The sequence below is a fragment of the Sceloporus undulatus genome, chromosome 6 (genome assembly GCF_019175285.1).
Source record: "Sceloporus undulatus isolate JIND9_A2432 ecotype Alabama chromosome 6, SceUnd_v1.1, whole genome shotgun sequence".
NCBI classification, from domain to species: Eukaryota; Metazoa; Chordata; class Lepidosauria; order Squamata; family Phrynosomatidae; genus Sceloporus; species Sceloporus undulatus.
The window spans coordinates 108,421,207-108,441,880 of record NC_056527.1 but is presented as its reverse complement, the minus strand read 5'-3'; the positions used below and the strand labels follow the sequence as shown (position 1 = coordinate 108,441,880).

Here is a 20,674-nt window from a genome sequence, read left to right as displayed (position 1 = left end):
CTCTGAGAGCCATTAGGGCTGAAGGGCGGGGTATAAATAATGTAAATAATAATAATAATAATAACTCCTCATGTCATAAATGCAGCCCTGTCTCCTTATAAATCAGCCATTGAAACTGAAACTGATTGTTGCAAAGAAAGTCCAGGAAGCGAGACTGAGCTTTGGGTTAGATTTAGGGTGGGGAGGTTTGTATTAAACATGAGATGTGGGGAAACCAGTGGCGTCCCTAAAGTTGGTGTCACCCGGTGCGGTCAGTCATGATGTCACCACCCCCACCACCCCATTGACCAGATCCTATTTCCACTATATAGAATCCTTGGTCATGTTTTTTGTACTAATGTTACTTGTAAATCATAATTCCCATATACCACTGAATGTAATGCTAATAACTGTGATATCAACAAGAAGCAAAATTAAAATTATATCTTCAAATTACAATATCATACACATAACCTAAATGTATTTACATATACATAGTGAAGATTTGGTTAAAATGTACCATTTTTAAAGAAAATTTTACAAGAATATTTTTTTAAAAAACTTTTTAAAAAATAAATTTTAACATTTTAACATTTGAAATTTTAATTTTAAAAAATTATGGAGGGTCCTCATTTATTCTCCCACTGAACGTCACCTCACTCCTCACTCCTCATTAATAATTTTTACCATCTTGACCACTCTCTGAAATTACTTTGCCTCATGTATCCATTTTGGCTCTGTGAAATGTTGAAAGGTATTCTACTCTACATGTCTGATCTCATTTAAACCTGGAAGCTAAGCAGAGGAGAACCAGAACTGGTTAGGACTTGAAGGGGAGGCCAGCAGGTAATACAGTGGGCCCTTGGTGTCTGCTGGGGTTTGGTCCCAAGACCTCCATGGATACCAAAATCCATGGATGCTCAAGTCCCATTAAATACAATGGCATAGTAAAATGGTGTCCCTTATAGAAAACAACAAAATCAAGCTTTGCTTTTTGGAATTTATGTTTTTTTGGGGGGGAAATTAAGCCATGGATGGTTGAATCTGTGGATAAAAAATCCATGGATATGGAGGGTCAACTGTACCAAGGATCTCCAGGTGGGCCTAGGATAAAATCCTTCCTGAAATCTCAGCACGTTCCTGCCAGTCAAAGCTGACAATACTAGCTTAGGTGGAACAATAATGTGCTTCAATATGGTATGAGACAACTTCCTATCCTTTTATTTTCTGCCAATGTTCATACACTTTAGTGAACCCAAACAAATGCAGACTGAGACACGTTTTATAGATCCCTCTCAAAGCCTCTCCTGCACTTCACACCCTCTGCTTCACTTAAGGGATTTCTGCTGTCAACACTTGCTGTGCGAGAAGGTCACTATGTGTCTATTCTGCGAGTACAGGCCACCAGTTAAATAAAACAAAGGCAGTGGGACTCTAGACAGCCCCATGTAGGCCAAGCTGGCTGGTCCTCTGACTAGACAGACCACCGGTCTGACGCCAAATCAGACAACTCCTTCTATGTTGCACTTTTCCTTCAGCTGGGAACACAGCCATCAAGGCAATCACCCAATAGAAAGCTGTAGTAAACCGCAGAGTAGTACATGGAGTTTGTTCTTAAGAAATCCAGTCTTGTTTACCGCACTTACCTTAGAACGGCCCCTGAGCATTCTTAAAGGGGCCGTTCTGGGAATGGGAAGTGGTGGGGAACGCTGTATATTGCACAGCGAGAACGCCGCCACCGAGTGTTCCCCTTCTGTTCTTGAAGCGTTCTAGAGGGCCAATTTTCGAGAATGCTTGAGAAAGCGATCAGCCCTGGGGAACGCTCCCAGAACAGATGGGGAATGCTCGGCAGCGGCGGCGGCATTCTCGCTGTGCAATATACAGCATTGCCCACCACTTCCCGTTCCCAGAACGGCCCCTTTAAGAATGCTCAGGGGCCGTTCTAAGGTAAGTGCGGTAAGCTCCTTGGCTCCCTTGTGGAACCATGAAAACTGAAACCCTGACTGGGGAGGAAAGTTACTTTACTCAGTTGCCATTTCATGTCATCCCATACAAAACATTTATGCAGAAGGGATATATATACAAAAAAGAATGAGAACCCATTATTTGGGAGAGGTGCTAATGTGATCTTATTCTGTAGAAGGAGTTCACTTGCAGAGAAACTGTAATTGACAAAGATGTCCTCATCTTTGGTTATTCTGGTCCCAACTATCTGGATCATGGGAGAGACCATTATTAAGGCTTTACAGAGACATTGGACTTTATAACATGAGAGGAATTTTTTCTCTTAATTTCGAATGAAAAGAAAGTGGGGAACGCATTCACGTGAATTCGCTAGTTCAGCAAATTTACGTAAATGTGAATTGCGTTCAAACTGGCTTCCCATTGCCTGAAAATAGCATGCCATTGCCCGAATTTGCATGTGGTAGTCTATCACGCAATAACATGAAACCCCATGATTGCGTTTGGATTGCCATTGGATTATACTTCCAATTTTCCTTGTCTGATAAACTCCATCCAGTTAATACTGTCTACATCACTTACCTATCAATTTGCACAATCTATACCAGGGGTAGGCAACCTTTTTGAGCAGGGGCCGGGTTGGTGTCCCCCAGACAACGGGGGGGGGGGGGGATAATAATTAAATAATTAAATAATGTAGGATGACATTTTCAAATGGAGGACACATTTTTTAAAATGGAGGACATGCAAAAAATTGATGATTTTTTTTTTAAATGTTAATATAAATGCATGTTTCTTAGGCATGATCAAAGTGGAGGACATTTCGGCATTATTCCTAGACAGATGGCAGAAATGGACTTCCCTTTCTGGCCAACCCCCCCTCCCCCATTCCAAACAGCACATTTGGGCATTGAACATGGCTTTACTTAAGATGGCCTCTTGCATATTTCAGAGGCTTATTGCATAACCAAACTCTTTGGGTTTCACACTGAACATGGGTTCACATGGCTATGCATATTGAACATGCCAAGGTGGTTTCACAGTTCTTGCACTAAGTGTACTTCTCAGAAGTGTGTACTTGGTCAAAGGACTGTGGTTTTTCTTCACTGCGCATGAGTTTGTAAAAATCACAGCAATTTACATTGACCATGCCTCTGAAGCTGGCTCACATCAATATCACCATCCCCATCACCATCCCCATCACCATCCCCATCATCATCATCATCATCATCATCATCATCATCATCATCATCATCATCGTTAAAACAAAGCAGACCTGTAAAAATGGAATGGAAATCCTCCTCCTCCTCCTCCTCCTGCTCTTCTTCTTCTTCCTCCTCCTGCTTCTCCTTCCTTCCTCCTCCTCCTTCCTTCTGTCCTCCCTCCTCCTCCTCCTCCTCCTCCCCATGTGCCTGTGCTAGAGGCCAATGGCCCCACGCACCTGCGCTGGAGGCCCCATGTGCTTCCGCGACAGGCCAAAGGCCCTACGGGGCCTTTGGTGGCAGCAGTCGGCAGCAGGACCGAGCTGGGGCCGGTCCCAACGGCTCGACAGGCCGCATGTGGCCTGCGGGCCGTAGATTGCCGACCCCTGATCTATACAATAAAGAAACATCATAAGCCAAATCCCCTCAAAATATTTATATGTTGCCCTTTATATAAGGGACTCGGGAAAGCATAAATCACCACCACAGCCACTTGCGAGGTGGATTAGGTCAAGAAATTATGAGTGGCCCAGTGGGTTTTGTGGTTGGTCAGGTATTTTGAGCCCAGATTTCCTTGATCAAAACCTAGCACTCTTCCTCTCATACCATCAGGCAGCATGATGGCACAATGATAGAAAGCAGAGTTGTGTGGGCCTGATAAGCCCCTTCTGTGTCCCATCAGTGGGAACAACCAATTGCGTGAAGTTAAAAGGCAGGGCTTTCTCCACTGTGGCATCCTGCTATTGGGATTCTCCTTCCCACATTGGGAGAGTTGGTGGTTGGTGGCATCTAGCTCAATGAGCCAGTCAATCCACTCTGGATTTTAGACCAAACAACACAGGAACCATCCAAGGTGCTGAAATCAATTTGGGGGCTAGCAACCAGCACTTTAAGTAGATCCCTTAAAATTATAAACTAAAACCAAGTGTGAAATCACCACCTCCCAGGTATGGACTCCACCAGCTGACACCAGGGATGCCAGATGAAAAACTGGAAAGGGCTCATGCATCTTTAATGGCTGTGTAGAAGAGAAATTTGGCTTTTGTTTCAGACAGCAAAAATGTCTTGGGCAAATCTTAGATGTTTTGGGGACTGCCACCTAGGCTGCTGCCACACCACAAAATTAATGCAGTTTGACACTGCTTTAACTGTCAAGCCTCCATCCTATGGAATCCTGGGATTTGCAGTTGTTGTAGTATCAGAGCTCTCTGAGAAAGAAGGCTAAATGTCACACAAAACTAAAAATTCCAGAATTCCATTGCATTGAGCCATGTCAGTTAAAGCCATGTCAAACTGCATTGACTCTGCAATGTAGATGCAGCCTTAGTGCTTCCTCTCAGGTCTTAGGCTTGGCTTGTTGCCCCCGTGCCATGCAACACCACAATGGATCACAAATATGGGATTCATGGGTCAGGAATAGGATTCCTAAAGAGAGTTGAGGGAAATCCCAAGACATGTGGAGGTGGTGTAAATTCAAGCAGCTGAAATTTCTGGTGAAATCAGATCCCTTCTGTAGATCACTCTTGGAGAGTTTTTGGACAAGGTGTTGGCAGAGATTTCAGCTCCAAACTCTTGCCTCTGCTCAGTTCCCTCGACGCCTCCAGAGACAGGTGTCAGCACCCAGATCCAGAAACCAAAATATCATGCTTGCTCTCTCTCTCTCTCTCTCTCTCTCTCTCTCTCTCACACACACACACACACACACACACACACGCACAAGCTTCTGTGCAAGATGCTTTCCTCCACACCCACTACTCCTCCACACACACACACATAAACAGCCCCGGAGGCGGGTGTGAAAATGCTTCCAGGAATAGCAGCTGAAGATAGAAACGTGCCAAGCAAAATCTGGACAGGCTGTGCTAGGATTATCAAGGGGCTTGGGAAAAAGGGGGGAGGTGGGATTCTGGCAGCGGCTGGGAAGTGGAAGCCACAGTTTTGAGAGGTACCCCCACCATTACCACCCAACCACTCCACATCCCACATCTCCAAATGTCAGGTATGTCATGTACAGCGACTGGGACAGGAACAAAATGTCACCCGCCACTTGGACTGCAACTGCATTCTAATCAGGCGGTCAATTAATATGAAAGAAAGAGATCAAACAAAACTATTATAATTTTCTCTCCCTTTCTCCTGGTTCCTGCTCCCACCCACGTTCACAGTGGGAAATCTGGGGCTTGGTTTTGGGTGGCTAGGGGTCTAAGGCAATTGGGGAAACTGTTTCCGTCCCATCCCCTTGCTGCTTATCTGCTTAATTAAACTCACTGTTCTCCAGTCTCTCACCCCTCTCTCCCTTCAGAACTTGACAGATAGCGGAGAAAATTAATGGCTGGAAAGAGAATTGAATTGATCCTTCTTCTAGCTGTGGCTCAGAGGAAAATCAACCCAGGGAGGCCAGGCCCTTTGGTGTCTCTGATGTGAACACCACTGCAACCACCACCAGACAAAGAGTCCAGAAATATATAGGATCCAGTGCCCTCTAGAGGGAGAAGATCCCCAATCCTGATTCCTAAGCATCTTTTTGTACCCAGTGGGTACATTGGCTGCAGGTGACTCTTAATGACACAAGGATGGTGCCTCCACTCTGGTTTTTAGTCCCAACTGTAAAGGAGATGTCTGATTTCGTGATAGTGGTCAACTCCTTCGACAGATCCATGAAAGTTCAGGCTAAACTCACAATGGATTCACCACCTTGTTGAGGTCAGAGTCCCTGTGCTCTCCTGGAGGTCTGCTTGTATAAATATGGTACATTCAGAATAGAAACAGAAGAAAAGAGGTAGTGCCAGCCAATGAATGACTTACATTCATATCAAAAATAGGATAGGAAATACCATTTTAAATGTGATGTAAAACTATTACTCTGGGGATCAGGGTTTGATTCCCAGCTTGGCCATGAAATCCACTAGGTGACCTTGGGCATGTCACATTCTCTCAGCTGAAGGGGAAGACAATGCAAGCCTCTTCTGAACAAATTTTGCCAACCCCACGATAGGTTCTCCTTAGGATCATCATAAGTCAGAAACAACTTGAAGGCATCCAACAACAAACAACAACACCAAAAAACCTACATAGGAACAGTGCTTGGCCCAACCAAAAGCCTCTCGCAGCTAGCATTCTGTATCCCACAGTGGCCAACTAGGCGGCTTCTGGCAAGCCCAAAACTAGGACATGTGCCCAAAGGCAACATCTTGACTGTGTTCCCCTACAACTGGCATCTAGAGGACTAAATTGGCATTTAGAGATATTCAAGAGGGAAATTGACAAGCTGGAGCAAGGCCAGAGGAAAGCGACCAAAATGGTGAAATGTCTAGATACCATGCCCTGTGAGGTGTGACTTAGAGAGTTGGATAAGTTTAGCCTGGGGAAGAGACAATTAAGAGGTGATGTGATAGTCATGCTTAAATATTTGAAAGGATGTCATGCTGAGGATGAGGCAAGATTTTTTTTTCTGCTGCTCCAGAGACTAGAGAGTTTATTACACGGGAGGAATTTCTCTTAATTTCAGATGAAAAGAAAGTGGGGCCAGAATGCATTCACATGAATTCGCTAGTTGAGTGAATTTACGTGAATTTGAATTGCGTTTGAACTGACTTCCCATTGCCTGAAAATAGCTTGCCATTGCTCGAAACTGCATGTGATCGCCTCTCACACAATAACATGAAACCCCATGATTATGTTCAGACTGACTTCCCATTGATGGAAATTGTGTGTGGTAGTCTATCACACAATAGTGTTAAACCTCATGATTGTGTTCAGATTGCCATTGGATTATACTTCCAATTTCCCTTGTCTGATAATGTCCTAGGACATGAGCAAAGGATGCAAACTAGAGGAAAAGAGATTCCACCTCAACATTAGGAAGAACTTTCTGCCAGCAGGAGCTGTAAAACAATGGAACACACTCCCTTGGAAAGTGGTGGAGTCTCCTTCTTTGGAGGTTTTTAAAAAGAGGCTGGATGGCCATCTGTCAGGATTGCTTTGATTGTTTCTTTTTGCATGATAGAGTGGAGTTGGACTGGATTGCCCTTGGGGTTTCTTCCAACTCTATGATGATGTTATTTGACCAAGTATGATTCTATGGAGCTTGTTGCATGGCTTAATAATCCATTTTACCCCATCCAGTTTAAGTCTTAATTCAGGCTGCATCCTGATCTTATTGGAAGGTTTTTGCCACCAAATCTGCTGCCTGAATACATCCCAGCTGCATCCCTGCTTCCAAGAGCAATTTTCTTAAGCCAGAAAACTCCCAGATCCGAAAAGAGCTACAAGGAATGCTCCTGGAAGCAGGGCTGTACCCAGGATGTGTAGCAGATTCGGTGGCAAAAACCTTCTGATAAGATCAGGATGCAGCCCTAATTAAGACTTAAAATGGATAAAGATTAAACAGATTATTAAGCCATGCAATAAACTTCTATGACTACTTCCTCTCTTCCTCTGATCCAAAAGGTAACATACTGTATAGGTATGGGCAGCCAATGTAAAAATTAACACCAGTCTTTTTTTAAAAAACTGCACTGGCTGCCAGTTCTTTTCCAGTCTTAATCAAGTTCTTATGATAACATTTAAAGCCCTAAACAGTGTGGGGCCTTGATACTTGAGGGAACACCTCTCCTCATATGTTCCTGCCTGAGGATTGAGGTCTGCTGGTGGGGTAGGCTCCTCCGTGTCCCACCAGTGGGATCAATATGCTGTGTTGGGCTATGGGAGGCCCAATTGGCACCAACACTCATTTCATTCAGGTGCCAAGTGAAAACTTGGCTATTCATTAAGGCCTTTGGGTCTCATTAATTCATCTGAAATGCTGTTTTGTTGTTATTGTGTGCCTTCAAGTCTTTTCCAACCTATCTTGACCCCAAGACTCATGGGATTTTCTTGGCAAGATTTGTTCGGAGGTTTGCCATTGCCTTCCCTAAGGCTGAGAGTATGTGACTTGCCAAAGGTTCCTCAGTGGGTTTCATGGTCAAGCAGGAATTAAAGCCTGGTCACTAGGGTCGTAAAATACTGTTTTACATAGCTTTTAAAAAAATTAAATCTTTTAAATCTGTTTTTAATTCATTATGATGTTTAATATGCTTTTAACTTATTTTTATTGCTTTAGGCTCTGTAGCTTGTTTTAATGTCATTTGTAAGCCCCCCCTGAAATCTTTTGATATAAGGCAGGGTATAAATATTGTAATAAATAAAAATTAAATTAATTTAACTGTCATTGATAGCCTTACTCTCCATGACTTTCCCTTATCCTCTTAACCATCCAAGTTGGTAACCTTCACTACATTTTGTTGCATTGGGTTCGAAAGATTAAATAAGTGTTATAAGAAAAATATGTGTTATGTGAGAAAGTACCTCCTTTTGTCACTGTTCTAGAGAATAAATGTGTGTGTGGGGGGGGGGGGGGGAATAATGCGCTCCTTGCACTGGATCAAAGTCTTTTATGCAGTTAATTCTTTCACTTTTCCTCATTAAAGAAACTGAAGAATCAATGCATTTGTCTGCAGAAGCAATAATATCTACATATACTTGCATACAGCAGCATCTCACTAAAGGAGCATCCTGACAGTTTAAGGAGATGGCTTTATATTTTAAAACAAAACAGAAACAAAATGCTGTCGCTCAGCTTTCAAAGGGCAGAAAGGCATCTTTCTTATTCCCGGCAGATTTGTGAAGACAGGTAACACACACTCTAACTTTCTTTGAGTTATGGGTTTAACTGGCATGTTCAGAGACAACAAAAGCTGACACTGCTCCAATCTCTCAGCAGGCTGGAGGTTTTCCGCTTTTGCTTGGTAAACCCCTGCAGAATCAAGAGATACGTGCAGATCATCCACAGTTTTTCAGCACTGCTGAACACTCACCGCAAGGCACTGGTGTGGCTGTTTAGACACCCAGAATTTTCTTCAACGGGAAAGGAGTTGGTGCCCCAATTATCAGGTTAATTGGTTTGCTTTTTAAAAAAACACTGACAGGTTGATTGATTAATTACCTTGATAAATTGATTAAAGTTTGCAGCCCTAGCTCAAACAAGCCTTGTAGTTTGTAATGAGGTCCAGACAGCTAAAACCTCAGATGATTTGTGGGGCACTTCGCTCCACCTCAAGGAGTTCTGATTCCATGTTCTTCTCTGATCTTCTATCCTAATTTGGTTTGCTGGCTAGGCAATATTGAGAAAGGGGGGGGGGGGGTTCTTCTCATTTTCCTCTATATTATTAATTCCACATATTCCAAAGAGATGAATCCCCATCATGAAAAAGAAGTCTTGGTCTGAAAAAGGAGCTGAGAAACATGCCACAAACCATCCTGGGCATAAAATACTGTTTGAAAACACTGAAATTCTGGACCATGCCAACCAGTACCATGTCAGGATGCACAGGGAAGCCATTGAAATCCACAAACATCTGGATAATTTCAACCGGAAAGAAGAAACCCTTAAAGTGAAGAAAATTTGGCTACCAGTCCTGAGGAATAGCAAAATAAGGACTCAGTAAATGCAAATGGGAAACCACCCAGAGTCAGGGGCTTTTCCAGCAGATAATGATCACCAATTAGCAGATACTAATCCTCTTTTGCATTAGCCTCCCAGCCTGAGGCCTGCCATCAGAAACAGAACAATACACATGCAAATCACTCCTGCATTCCCAGGCTCACACAGTATATATAGACCCACTTTTTCCAGGCAAAGCATTCTCTGAAGATGCCAGCCACAGATGCTGGCGAAACGTCAGGAAGAAAATCTTCTAGAACATGGCCACATAGCCTGAAAAACCCACAAAAAACTATAGAGCTGAGAAAAGTTTCCCTTTGGTCCACTATGCCCAAAATCCCCCAGCTAGCTTTAAAAAGTAACTTTTCCGGCTTCATGCAACTTTTAAATTAATTTATGTATTGTTTTATATGTTGTTATTTATGTTTCTTCTACTAATCCAGCAAGAAAAAAAGAAAAGAAATAGCACCTCAGGGAGTTAACAGGAACTAAAACCAATTTGAGAAGGAAGTATCATTAGTGTAGTATTTTTTTAAAAAAAATGTAAAAAGGTGCTGTCACAGTTTTTCTAAAACTAAAGTGACCATGGTATTTCATTCTGCTACGGGGGAAGAATCATGCAGTCCCCAAATGTTGTTGGAGCAGAATTCCCATCAGCCCTAGCCAACATAACCCAGTGGTGTGAAATGCTGGGAGACGCATGCAACACCATCTGGAAGGGCCCATAATTTCCTTCCACCAGTTCTAATGTCTGGGAGCAAGGAAGTCTTTTTTCATACACTCCAACATTTCACAGATGAAAACTGGGATGTGTGTAGCCAACATCAGAGTGTGGTCAAGATGGCAAATGTTATTAATGGGGAAGACCACACAAGCTAGGAGAGGCTGCAGCAGTTTGCTTTTTCCTAAGCCAGAATAAAATGATGTCCCCTTCCTTTCATAGAATCATAGAGTTGGAAGAGACCACAAGGTTCTGCCATGCAGGAATACATAGTCAAAGCACCTCTGACAGAGGGCCATCCAGGCTCTGTTTAAAGACCTCCAAAGAAGGAGATTCCACCACACTCCAAGGGGGTGTGTTCTACTGTCAAACAGCTCTTGGTATCAGGCAGTTCTTCCTAATGTTGAAGTGGAATCTATTTTCCTGGAGCTTGCATCCATTGTTCTGGGCCCTATTCTCTGGAGCAGCAGAAAACAAGCTTGCTCCATCATCAATATGGCATCCCTTCAAATATTTAAACAGGGCTATCATATCACCTCTAAACTTTCTCTTCTTCAGGCTAAGCCTACCTAGCTCCCTGAGTCTCTCCTCATAAGGCATGGTTTCCAGACCCTTCACCATTTTGGTCGCCCTTCTCTGGACACGCTCCAGCTTCTCAACATCCTTTTTGAATTGTGGGGCCCAGAACTGGACACAATATTTCAGGTGAGGCCTGACTAAAGCAGAACAGAGTGTCACTATTACGTCCCTTGATCTAGACACTAGACTTGTATTGATGCAGCCTAGATTTGCAGTGATCTTTTTAGGTGCCTCACACTGTTGACTGATGTTGAACTTGTGGTCTACTAGGACTTCTAGATCCCTTACACTTAGTCTCATTCAGCCAGGTGTCCCCCATCCTATCTCTCTCCTCTGGTCCCTGCTGAGTTAACGGAATGCAAATTCTTTTGCACTTTGAACTCAGTTTGCAGAACTGAAGTAACCTGATGACAAAGGGGGAAAGTGAGAGAAGAAGAATGAAAATAGGACATTTTAAAAGTACAGTAACTAAAAATGTGGGACAGCATAGGATTAATCAGGACTCTCCCTGCCAAATTGAGACAGTTGATGGGTATGTTTAGGTGGAAAAGAGATTCCACCTAAACATTAGGAGGAACTTCCTGACAGTAAGAGCTGTTTGACAGTGGAACATGCTCCCTTTGAGAGTAATGGGCTCTCCTTCTTTGGAGGTTTTTAAACAGAGGCTGGATGGCCATCTGTTGGGGGTGCTTTAATTGTGTGTTCCTGCATGGCAGGGGGTTGGACTGGATGGTCCTTGGAGTCTCTTTCCAACTCTATGATACTTTGATTCTAGGAGTTTATCAGACAGAGGCAAACTGCTCAAATCCCATGCATAAATAGGATTTAAAACCCAGAAAGAAACACCTCAAAACCAGGTTGTTTTTCAGACACATCAGGGTTAATGAGCATTAACACGACATTAACCCAGACAGAAAGTCAAGAAAATGTGCCACTTTTTACTTTTGGGATTTTCCAAAAGTAAAAAAGCAGTGCATTTTGTTGACTTTCTGTCCCGATTAATGTTGCGTTAGTACTCATTAACTCTGATGTCACCTGAGAATCAATCCACTTTTGCAGGTTTTTTCCACTTTCTGTCCTGTTTAATGTTAAACGTCATCTGAAAATCAATCCACTTTTGCAGGGGTTTTCCAGTTTAAATCCCGTTTTTGCATGGGATCCCATCTGTGTGATAAACTCCATAGGAATTGCCCCCAAACAGGCCTCTGGGGGTAGTGGTATTCTCAAGAGCTGAACATCTTAGATCCCTAGCCAGGGAGGCCTTCAAAGTTAAAACCAACTCCATGAATTGAGCCGCTGAGAAATCAAGTGGCAACCAGTGAGTTATCAAAAAGCCCGACTAACCAAGCAACTTCAGATTTCTTGGCTCCAGATTGCCTTGCCTGATCCAAACCCAGGTTTATCTATTTGACTAACACTGAAAATGTCATTCAACAGCATATGCAGCATCACAAATATTTCCTGGACTGGAGTCGGTCCAGGACAAAGTTGCCATAGTAACAGAGGGGAGGGAGGTGGGGAAGTACAGGGGCGAAAAACTTCAATCCCCCAAATTCAAGGGATGCCATGTTGCCACGCAACTTCAAACATTTTAGCTGCCCTCAAAACTGTGCCTTCAACCTCAAGATGCACCGATGAAAGACGAGATGTCATGGGGAAGGCGCAACTAAGGTCTTCTTGCATTGGGAGACCTCAAAGCCTGAGGAAGCAGGGGAGAAGCAGTGGGTTGGGACTGCAGGAGTTTAGTCAAAGCAGTATCTCTGTGCTCCTTTAAAAAAAATCCTTATACTGGATTCTAAAACTTCCTTGTGGATTGGGGCTCATTTAATTCCCCCCTCCCATTTACCTCTTGGAAATGTTCCTGCAACTAGTGTGCCTCCACCTGCAGCTTTACCTGGCATCCATTTCCCCATCACCACTATGGTCCAAACCCTGGAACATACAAAATCCCTCCTGTCTGAGTACAGATGGTTCACCTCCTTGAATGTTGGAAGAGCTTCCAAAAAAAAAGAAAAGATGTTTCTGAGCAAAGTTGAGCCCCAGCGAATAAACACATAGCCTTTCTCTAGAAACAGAGCTAATGGTTTTTGATTCATTTCTGTCCCAAACCTCTTTTTTTCATCTTCTCCATGACAAGCCTTGCCTCCCTGACCACTTCTGAACATTTTCTTCAGTATCACCGTGTCTACAAATACATCCAGCTCTCTTTAGTTTTCCCTATATATTCTCAGGAGTGCACTTCTGTCTTTTCACCCAGCTTTCAGCCGACTGCAGATTTCTTTTTCCTATTCATTCATTCATCCATCCATCCATCCATTCACATACAGATACACTAGGAGCTCCAATCTAATACCCATCTGATCTCCCTCCCCTGTGTAATTCATTCCATTTGTGACTATTTTGGACTGCATTTTAATGCAGTTTCTTTCTCTCCCCCTCCCACTTTTCCATTAAAAAACCCACCACCCACCATAAGCCCAAGGGATAGGGCAGGATCAGTCAAAATGCATAATTCTGTGCTCTCTCATCTTTTCCCCTAGGTGCATAAAAGAAGAGCTTGCGCTACATATATTTGATCCAAACTGTACTGCCTCGCATTGCAGATCAGACTCCTTTCCTGACTCTATAAATTTTCTTAAATCGGTCCTCGGTCTTTATAGCCGATTATCAATTGGGAACATCAGGTCACTTTCCCCCTCCTTCTCTACAGCTTCAATGTGTACACAGACATGCACATCACATAGGAACTGTGCCACAAATGTACAGTTCCAGGATCTATGTCACACTTATGCAGTTCCATCCTTTATCAGCTATCTTCTAATCTAATCTATGTACAGTACGTATTGCAAATCAGATCTCAGCACCCTCCACCTCCCTTTCTCCTTTTCTCTATTGTCTCCACCTCCCTGCCTGCAACCCCCCTTCTCTTGCTTTCTCTCTTTTTTTTTCCCTCTTCCTCCCTCCCTCCCTCCCTCCCTCTTGCTTGCTCTCTCTCGAAGTCTGTGGGATCCCCCCAATCGACAGTCTCTCATTCGTTGTTGCACCATACCCCTCCCCACTGTTACCTGTTGACAGGACCAGCACCCAGGTAGGATGGGGCTGTGGGGTGGGAGTTGGGGTCCCAGGAGGATGAGAATGAAAGGTGGAGTCAGCACTTTGTAGAAACAGGGAATATGTGGACAATTAGGGGAAACAAGTTGTCTGGAGGGAAGACAGGTGGAGGAAACAGGGGGCCACACTATGACAGAGTTTCTTTTAAAAAGAGGGGGACTTGGAGGAGTTGTTCAAGTGGTTTTATTGCATGTGTTGAGGGTGTTTCAGAAGGCTGGGGCAATATGGAAGAGATTGCTGGGGTAGGGTGGGAATGGTAATTTTTAGATGCAGTTGCAGGGATATATGGGCTAATGCGAGTAAAGATGAGGTGACAGTAAGAAGATGTGCTTTTTGGAATGTAGAGCTGAAGGTAGATTTGATTGATCCATCAAAGAACTAGAGGGAAGGCGATGTGATCTGTTTTGCAGAGGTGGGATATCCTGGGGGAGAAGTTGGCATGGAGAACAATCAGGTGTCAGGAGATTATAGGAGGTTTGCAACACGCATCCATATGTGTAAGTTAAATGCTAGCCAAGGAATACAAGAGAGCCATTGTGGAAAGGGATGAATTAATCGAAAATTGATTGACCAAAGCAATATTTTTTTAAAAATTACTCTTTACACAAATCACCATTCTCTCTCTCAGTCTCAACTGAGTATGGGGGGGACAACTCAATTAAGCGAACGCCTTCTATTAATACGGGTTCATATTTCAATACTAATTTATTAAAAATAGCCCTCTCGGGAATGCTGATCTCTAAATAAACTATTATATCAAAATGCCATTGAGCTTCCAGCAATGAAATTCCTTATTCAATTATTATTGTCTCTCTACACCCCCAGCAAAAGGGGAAAAAGAAAAAGAAAACAGGAAAAAAAGAATACATTCTGCATGTTCTGCCTATATATCTGAGTTGGGAATGTTATTTTTTTGGTTTTTGATTTTTTTGCCAATGCTTTAGCGAATGCTACCTTTGCCTTTAATATCTAACAAGTTGTGTCGTGATTGTTTAATTTAACTCAATTTAAGTGCAATTCTCTACATGTTTACTGAGAAGTAAGCTCTACTGAGTTCTGTGAAACTTGCTCCAGGGCAAATGTGCAATATCTCCAAATAGTTCAAATCTGAATTTTTCAAATTAAAAGGACCTGTCAAACATTTTTTTCTCATTGTGGCACAATTTTTGTTCTGTGACAAATGAATGGAAATATACCATTATAAAATAATGGGCACTAGGAAGCCAGATTCCATACATAGCTTGTACAGATGTGACTGGAAGTGAGCTGATGGAGGAGAAAATGGAAACTGAGAGATCTGGAGAAACCCCACCATAAAATGGAACATTCAGTTTTAGCACCAAATGTATCTCCACTAGGGCAAATATTGAAGCAGTCAGAAAATGGTCACCTGTGGAACACCTGTAGTGTGGGAAAGAAGGGAACATGCATGTCTATGAACAGAAATAGGACTCAGAAATATCTCACAGTTATGCCATATAATCAAGGGGTATAGAATCCCTTCCCTATGAGAAAATCAAAAAATATTTAGGGTGTCTTTCTTTTGTGGGGGAGAGATGATTGAGTGGAGAATGTGACAGTGCTTTATAGGCTTATGCAAGATATGGGAAAAGTGGGTAGGGAAATGCTTCCCACCTGCCTCTCCTAGAATTAGGGGTGACCTATGAAACTGATGTACAGGACATTCAAGACAAGACAAAAGTACCTTACCATAACATGTCATTAATGCATGAAATTCAGTGACTCGGAATATAGAGGCGGCAGCCATGAGTTTAAATGTCTTTAAAAGGCGATTAGAGCATTTATGACACAAAAGTCTATAATCCCTCTAAGAACAAACTCCAGTGCCAATTGCCTATAGGAATGGAGACAAAACTGTGTTACTGAGAAAGAAGAGGGCTCTATTAGCACTGAGAAGGGAATCCCAACATGCAGAAATAGTTTAAAACCACTCAGTTGAGACTCAGTAAATTCAGCGTAGGTGGACTGTTTAGTGTAAGTCTCAAAGTGTGTGTATTGAATGGCATATCTGGGAAGAGGGCATGAACAAATTGAACTTGGACCAGAAGCACTTCCACTAGGAGATTAGGTTACTGCAATATTTTGTTGCAGGTCTCATTTTGTTGATGGCCATGACTTGTTGCAGCTTGACACATCCTTGACTCCATATTGACAAGAAACTTATCATCCAACACACCACTGCCTATTCTCTGCTTGGAGGTGTGGGTGACAGTCACTGTCTTCATGTCCCATTAGAATGCTTCCTGTAAACAGCTGGCTGGATACTGAAATGGACAGATGCTGTACTACACAGACTGAAATGAGAACACGCAATGAATCAGACATCTGGTAAAGTTACTTATTGGAAGACAGTTCTGAGAATCCCCAGTCTCAACCCCAGTCCAAGAAGTGACTTTACCAAGCTCTGCAAAGAAAGTACTCCCCACTGATCTCCCTACTGCAAAGCATGAAAGAAAGGAGTAAACTTTCAAACACTCGTCTTACCATATGGCCTCTAGACTGGCATGTGTCAGAAACATTTTTCTGTCCACATCTTTCTGAACTCAAGCAGCTATAATCTAAAACATAATACAACAATAATTATAAGGTTTGTGTTGCATACATCCCAACATCGAGACAAAAATTGAATCAAAATCTTTTCTCATCCCCCACAGGTGCCACCATTGCCAATGACGGTCCGCCGTGGAGATCGTGCCCCAGTCCCAATCCGGGAACACATGGCAATCGATGTGTCCCCAGGGCCAATCCGACCCATTGCACAAATCTCAGCTTATTTCCCACACCCTGGGCTGGAAGGAGTCCTGCCAACACGAGACCGAATAAGAGGCCAAGGGGCAACGACTGCATCTTCTGGAACTGGAGAAGGAGAATCAGCGGATGGATACGATTCCGATGAGAACAGTAAGTGTGATCTGTATTCTCCAGGCAGCAATGGAGGCTCAGGTATTCTGGCTTAAAGCATCTGTTTATCACACAGGGGAGAGGTTCCATTGGCTGGCACCATACACTTCATGCTCTGTTAACATGTGTAGGTTCTCTTGCACTATCACCTTATACACTCATTTTCTTTCCTTTTCACCAAAGGTGTGTAATATGTGGTCTAGAGGCCACAAGTAGCCACCCAAAGCTGCTTACATTGCCATTGACCCTCTCCAGTCTTTCCAAACCACACTTTCTCTCCCCCTCTCTAAAAGTGAATTGCCTTTGCTAAAAGTTTCTGAAGAAGGCAAGTCATATTTTAAACTATATTGTGGAGCCTCCTGCACAGTCCAAACTAAAAATTTCAATTTTTAAAAACAGCCAGTGAACTCTCAGCTAGTTCCTTTTCTTTTTCCTTGGGAGGGGGACATTTTTGGCAGTCTGTTTGGCCCTCAAAAGCAGAAAATGAACCCCAGATGGGCTACAATTGCCTACACCTGCTTAATATGTTCTTACATTGAGACTTTATACAAGTGCACAGTCCATACATACAGGTGAACAAGACTCTATCACAGCATATTTTATACCTACATATCCCCAAAACTGCATGCACACACCGAGATATTTCCTTTCATTCAAACACAGGGCGAGATTTCATATATTGACACCTAGATCCTCTTATCAAAAGTTCAACCTGTCTTTCATTTAATCCTATCCTCCAGCCCACCCTCTTAGATATACACATACGCTTCATTGCTTGCACACAGAACCCCTCAAGTACTTTCTCTTGCACATCTGGGTACATAATATTTTTATCAATCACAGAGGCGATTGATGGAGCAGCTCTCAGAAATATGATAATATTTTCAATAATCATCTATTCTTAAAAGCTGTGGTTACAAGAGCACCTTTTGTGTATTTAATCCATGCTTTGAGTGCAGGCTTTTGCAATCAGCCCTACTGTCATCACACTATCAGATGGCCTTCCCCCAAAACTCACTCACTCTTTTGCACACACACATTCTTCCTCCATCCCACTTTCTGTCAGGTTGCAATCTTGTGAACATGCATCTGGATGGAAGCTCTGTTGAACCAAATGGAATGCTGCTCAACAAAGGTAGATAAAGGCTGTGTAGGGCACATCTCAGAGAGATATCCATGGAAATAAACCAAGTCTACAATCCTGCATAGGAAACATATCTAGGTTTAGCCATATTGGTCTTATAGCAAAGTACAATGACATCAAAACCCCACTAAACAGAGATATCTCTATTGGAACAACGAACGTGCACAAAACACATGATGCAAGCTTTTGAAACTCCAGTGGCTTCATCGTTAGGCAAAGGTACTAAAAATCATACAGGAAATGAAAAAAATAGCCTGCATAGGTTCACTTAGGTTCAAAAACACACTGCAGAAATTAATCCAGTTTGAGACTGCTTTAACTGCCCTGGGTCATGCTAGAGAATTCTGGGGAACGTATTTTTGTGAGACATTTAGCCTTTCCTGTCAGAGAGCTCTGGTGGCCACAAAAACTACAGATCCCAGCATTCCCGAGCACTGAGCCGGACAGCTAAAGCAGTCTCAAACTGGATTGTTCTGTAGTGTATTTTGGACCAGACACATATCCCACCGATGCCATGGGACTCACTTCTCTGAGTCAAACTGTTAGGATAGCCAGGGTTGAAAGCAAGGCAATATATTTACTCTCATGGGTACATACAGCTACTTTCAGCACTGTGCTCTTGTTTTTCTTGCATGTTTGCAAGCTGATATGCATCATTTTTTTTTAATATAGGGTCTTCTGGTTTACAGAGGCAAAGATTTTGAAAACATTTATCTCTGTGCATGTGCACCTTCGCACACACACACAAGGTCTGCAATGTGATGCACAAGTCACGTTCTGCCCACAGTCTCCCACAATCACAACCAACCCGGCAACACAGTGCCCCTTCTCTCCAGCACTATCAATCACCCACTGCCCTGTCAACACTCTGGGGATGCTGACATACACAGAGATATATAAACAAACACAGAGACACACGAGAATCTTTCCCACAAGCACAGACAAAACACGGCTGGGAATCAGGATCCTTGACACAGCTTTTACCCGTAGCAAACCACTGACATACACTTGACAAATAAAAACGTTACAGACCAAAGCCTTGTCAATTCACTGTAGGCAGAGTGACAAATGCTTTATGCAGATCCCATCCATTCAGGGTAGAGGGTGGGTCGTCTAGAGCTGCTCATCCAAGCGCTATGGGGAACCTTTGGATTTCAGACAGGAGAGGCAACACACCACTTTGGCAGGGAGGAAGAATTGGGAAGGGTGGTTTACCTCCAGTCATATCTGTGGGCTTCCCAGAGGCATCTCTTGGCTACTGCAGGAAGCAGGAGGCTGGTTGGGTTAGACATTTGCATCATATCCATGTAGGGCTTCTTTACATCCTACAGGAGCGCTATAATGCAGCAGAAGGAAGCAACCTGTTTTTCGTGTGGCATCATGCTCATGGGCCGGGAGGGGAATTGAGGAAGGCAAGAATGGTTTCTGAACGGTGCAACAGGACTTTTCAAAACAATGAGACTGGGCAGCATTTGAGTTTCACTTTGAAACAGCAGAATATCTCAAGCCAGTATTGAGTCCTTAGTTCTTGCATTTAACACCTGGATTTCAAGAGACATAAATGGGACATCTGCATTTGTGTATGTCTTAGTGACACGTACAAGTGGGTGGGAATACCCCATTACACAGACACACACACACACCCATGCCAATGGCAACTTGGTCCATGGCGATGACAAATTGCAAAGTTCATATTATAGTTTTTATTAAACTAACCAAAAGGTCTCCAAATGTCTGTGCAAACTTCAAAAACACACTTGTTTCTTCATCAGGGAAAGATGGCTTTTCAAAAACCAAGCGGGGGAAACTGGGAGGGGTGACATTGTTAAGAGTCATATAGGGCGGGTTACAGACCGCCTATTTGGGGCGGGCTGTACCCGCCCGTTTCCCCGTGTATCGGGGCCTCAGTGGCAAGAACGGCAGCCGCTGAGGCCCAACCCTCCGCCGCTTTCAGGCTGCGGGGAAGTGGCAAACGCCGCTTCCCGCAGCCTGAAAAGGGGTGTCCTTGGGGCTTGAAGCCCCAAGGACACCTCACGGCGGCGGGGGAGGGGGAGAAAGGGGCAGCTTGGCCCTTTCTCCCTTGCTTCTCTGGGCGCAGCCGTCTGAAGCTGTGCCCAGCGAAGCAAATCGGCGCCTCAAACCAGGAAGGAGCTCCGAAACGGAGCTCCTTCCTGGTTCGCGCAAGGGCGCCCTAGGCGCCCTGGTGCGGAGCGAGGACGTCATGTCGCGCCGTCCCGTGTAGAGGCGGCGCGGCCGTGACGTCCTCAGTGACGGCGGCCACCTGGAACGGTGCCGTCATTTTTTACATGCAGAGCGCGTATTAGGGTTAGGGAGGTGCGGAAGCACCGCACCTCCCTACCCCTAGTAACGCGCTCCGTGTGTACTTTAATGAGGTCTATAACCCGCCATAGTCTGCATAGTGTTTTGAGATGGTCTGGAAAAAGAGTCTGCAAAATATCAAAATAGGCGCATCAGAGCACATACCCCAAATGGTCCTGAGCTCACTGGGAACAACAAAGGAACAACAAGTTCCATATACCACATCAACAGAAGTCATATTGGGAAGAAAACAC

The 20,674-nt window shown here is 43.6% G+C and overlaps 1 protein-coding gene across 3 annotated transcripts in view; it reads left to right on the top strand.

Moving 5' to 3' along the window:
* The window catches only part of DOC2A (double C2 domain alpha), a 53,458-nt gene that overhangs the window by 15,335 nt on the left and 17,449 nt on the right, over positions 1 to 20,674 (top strand). For 2 of the 3 annotated variants that reach the window (XM_042471668.1, XM_042471666.1), the window contains exon 2: positions 16,711 to 16,957. In XM_042471668.1, coding sequence (XP_042327602.1) covers positions 16,711 to 16,957 — 247 coding nt within the window. Of the gene's footprint in view, positions 1 to 13,908; positions 14,013 to 16,710; positions 16,958 to 20,674 lie in introns of those variants that run through there. The other variant, XM_042471667.1, reaches the window with a different exon arrangement.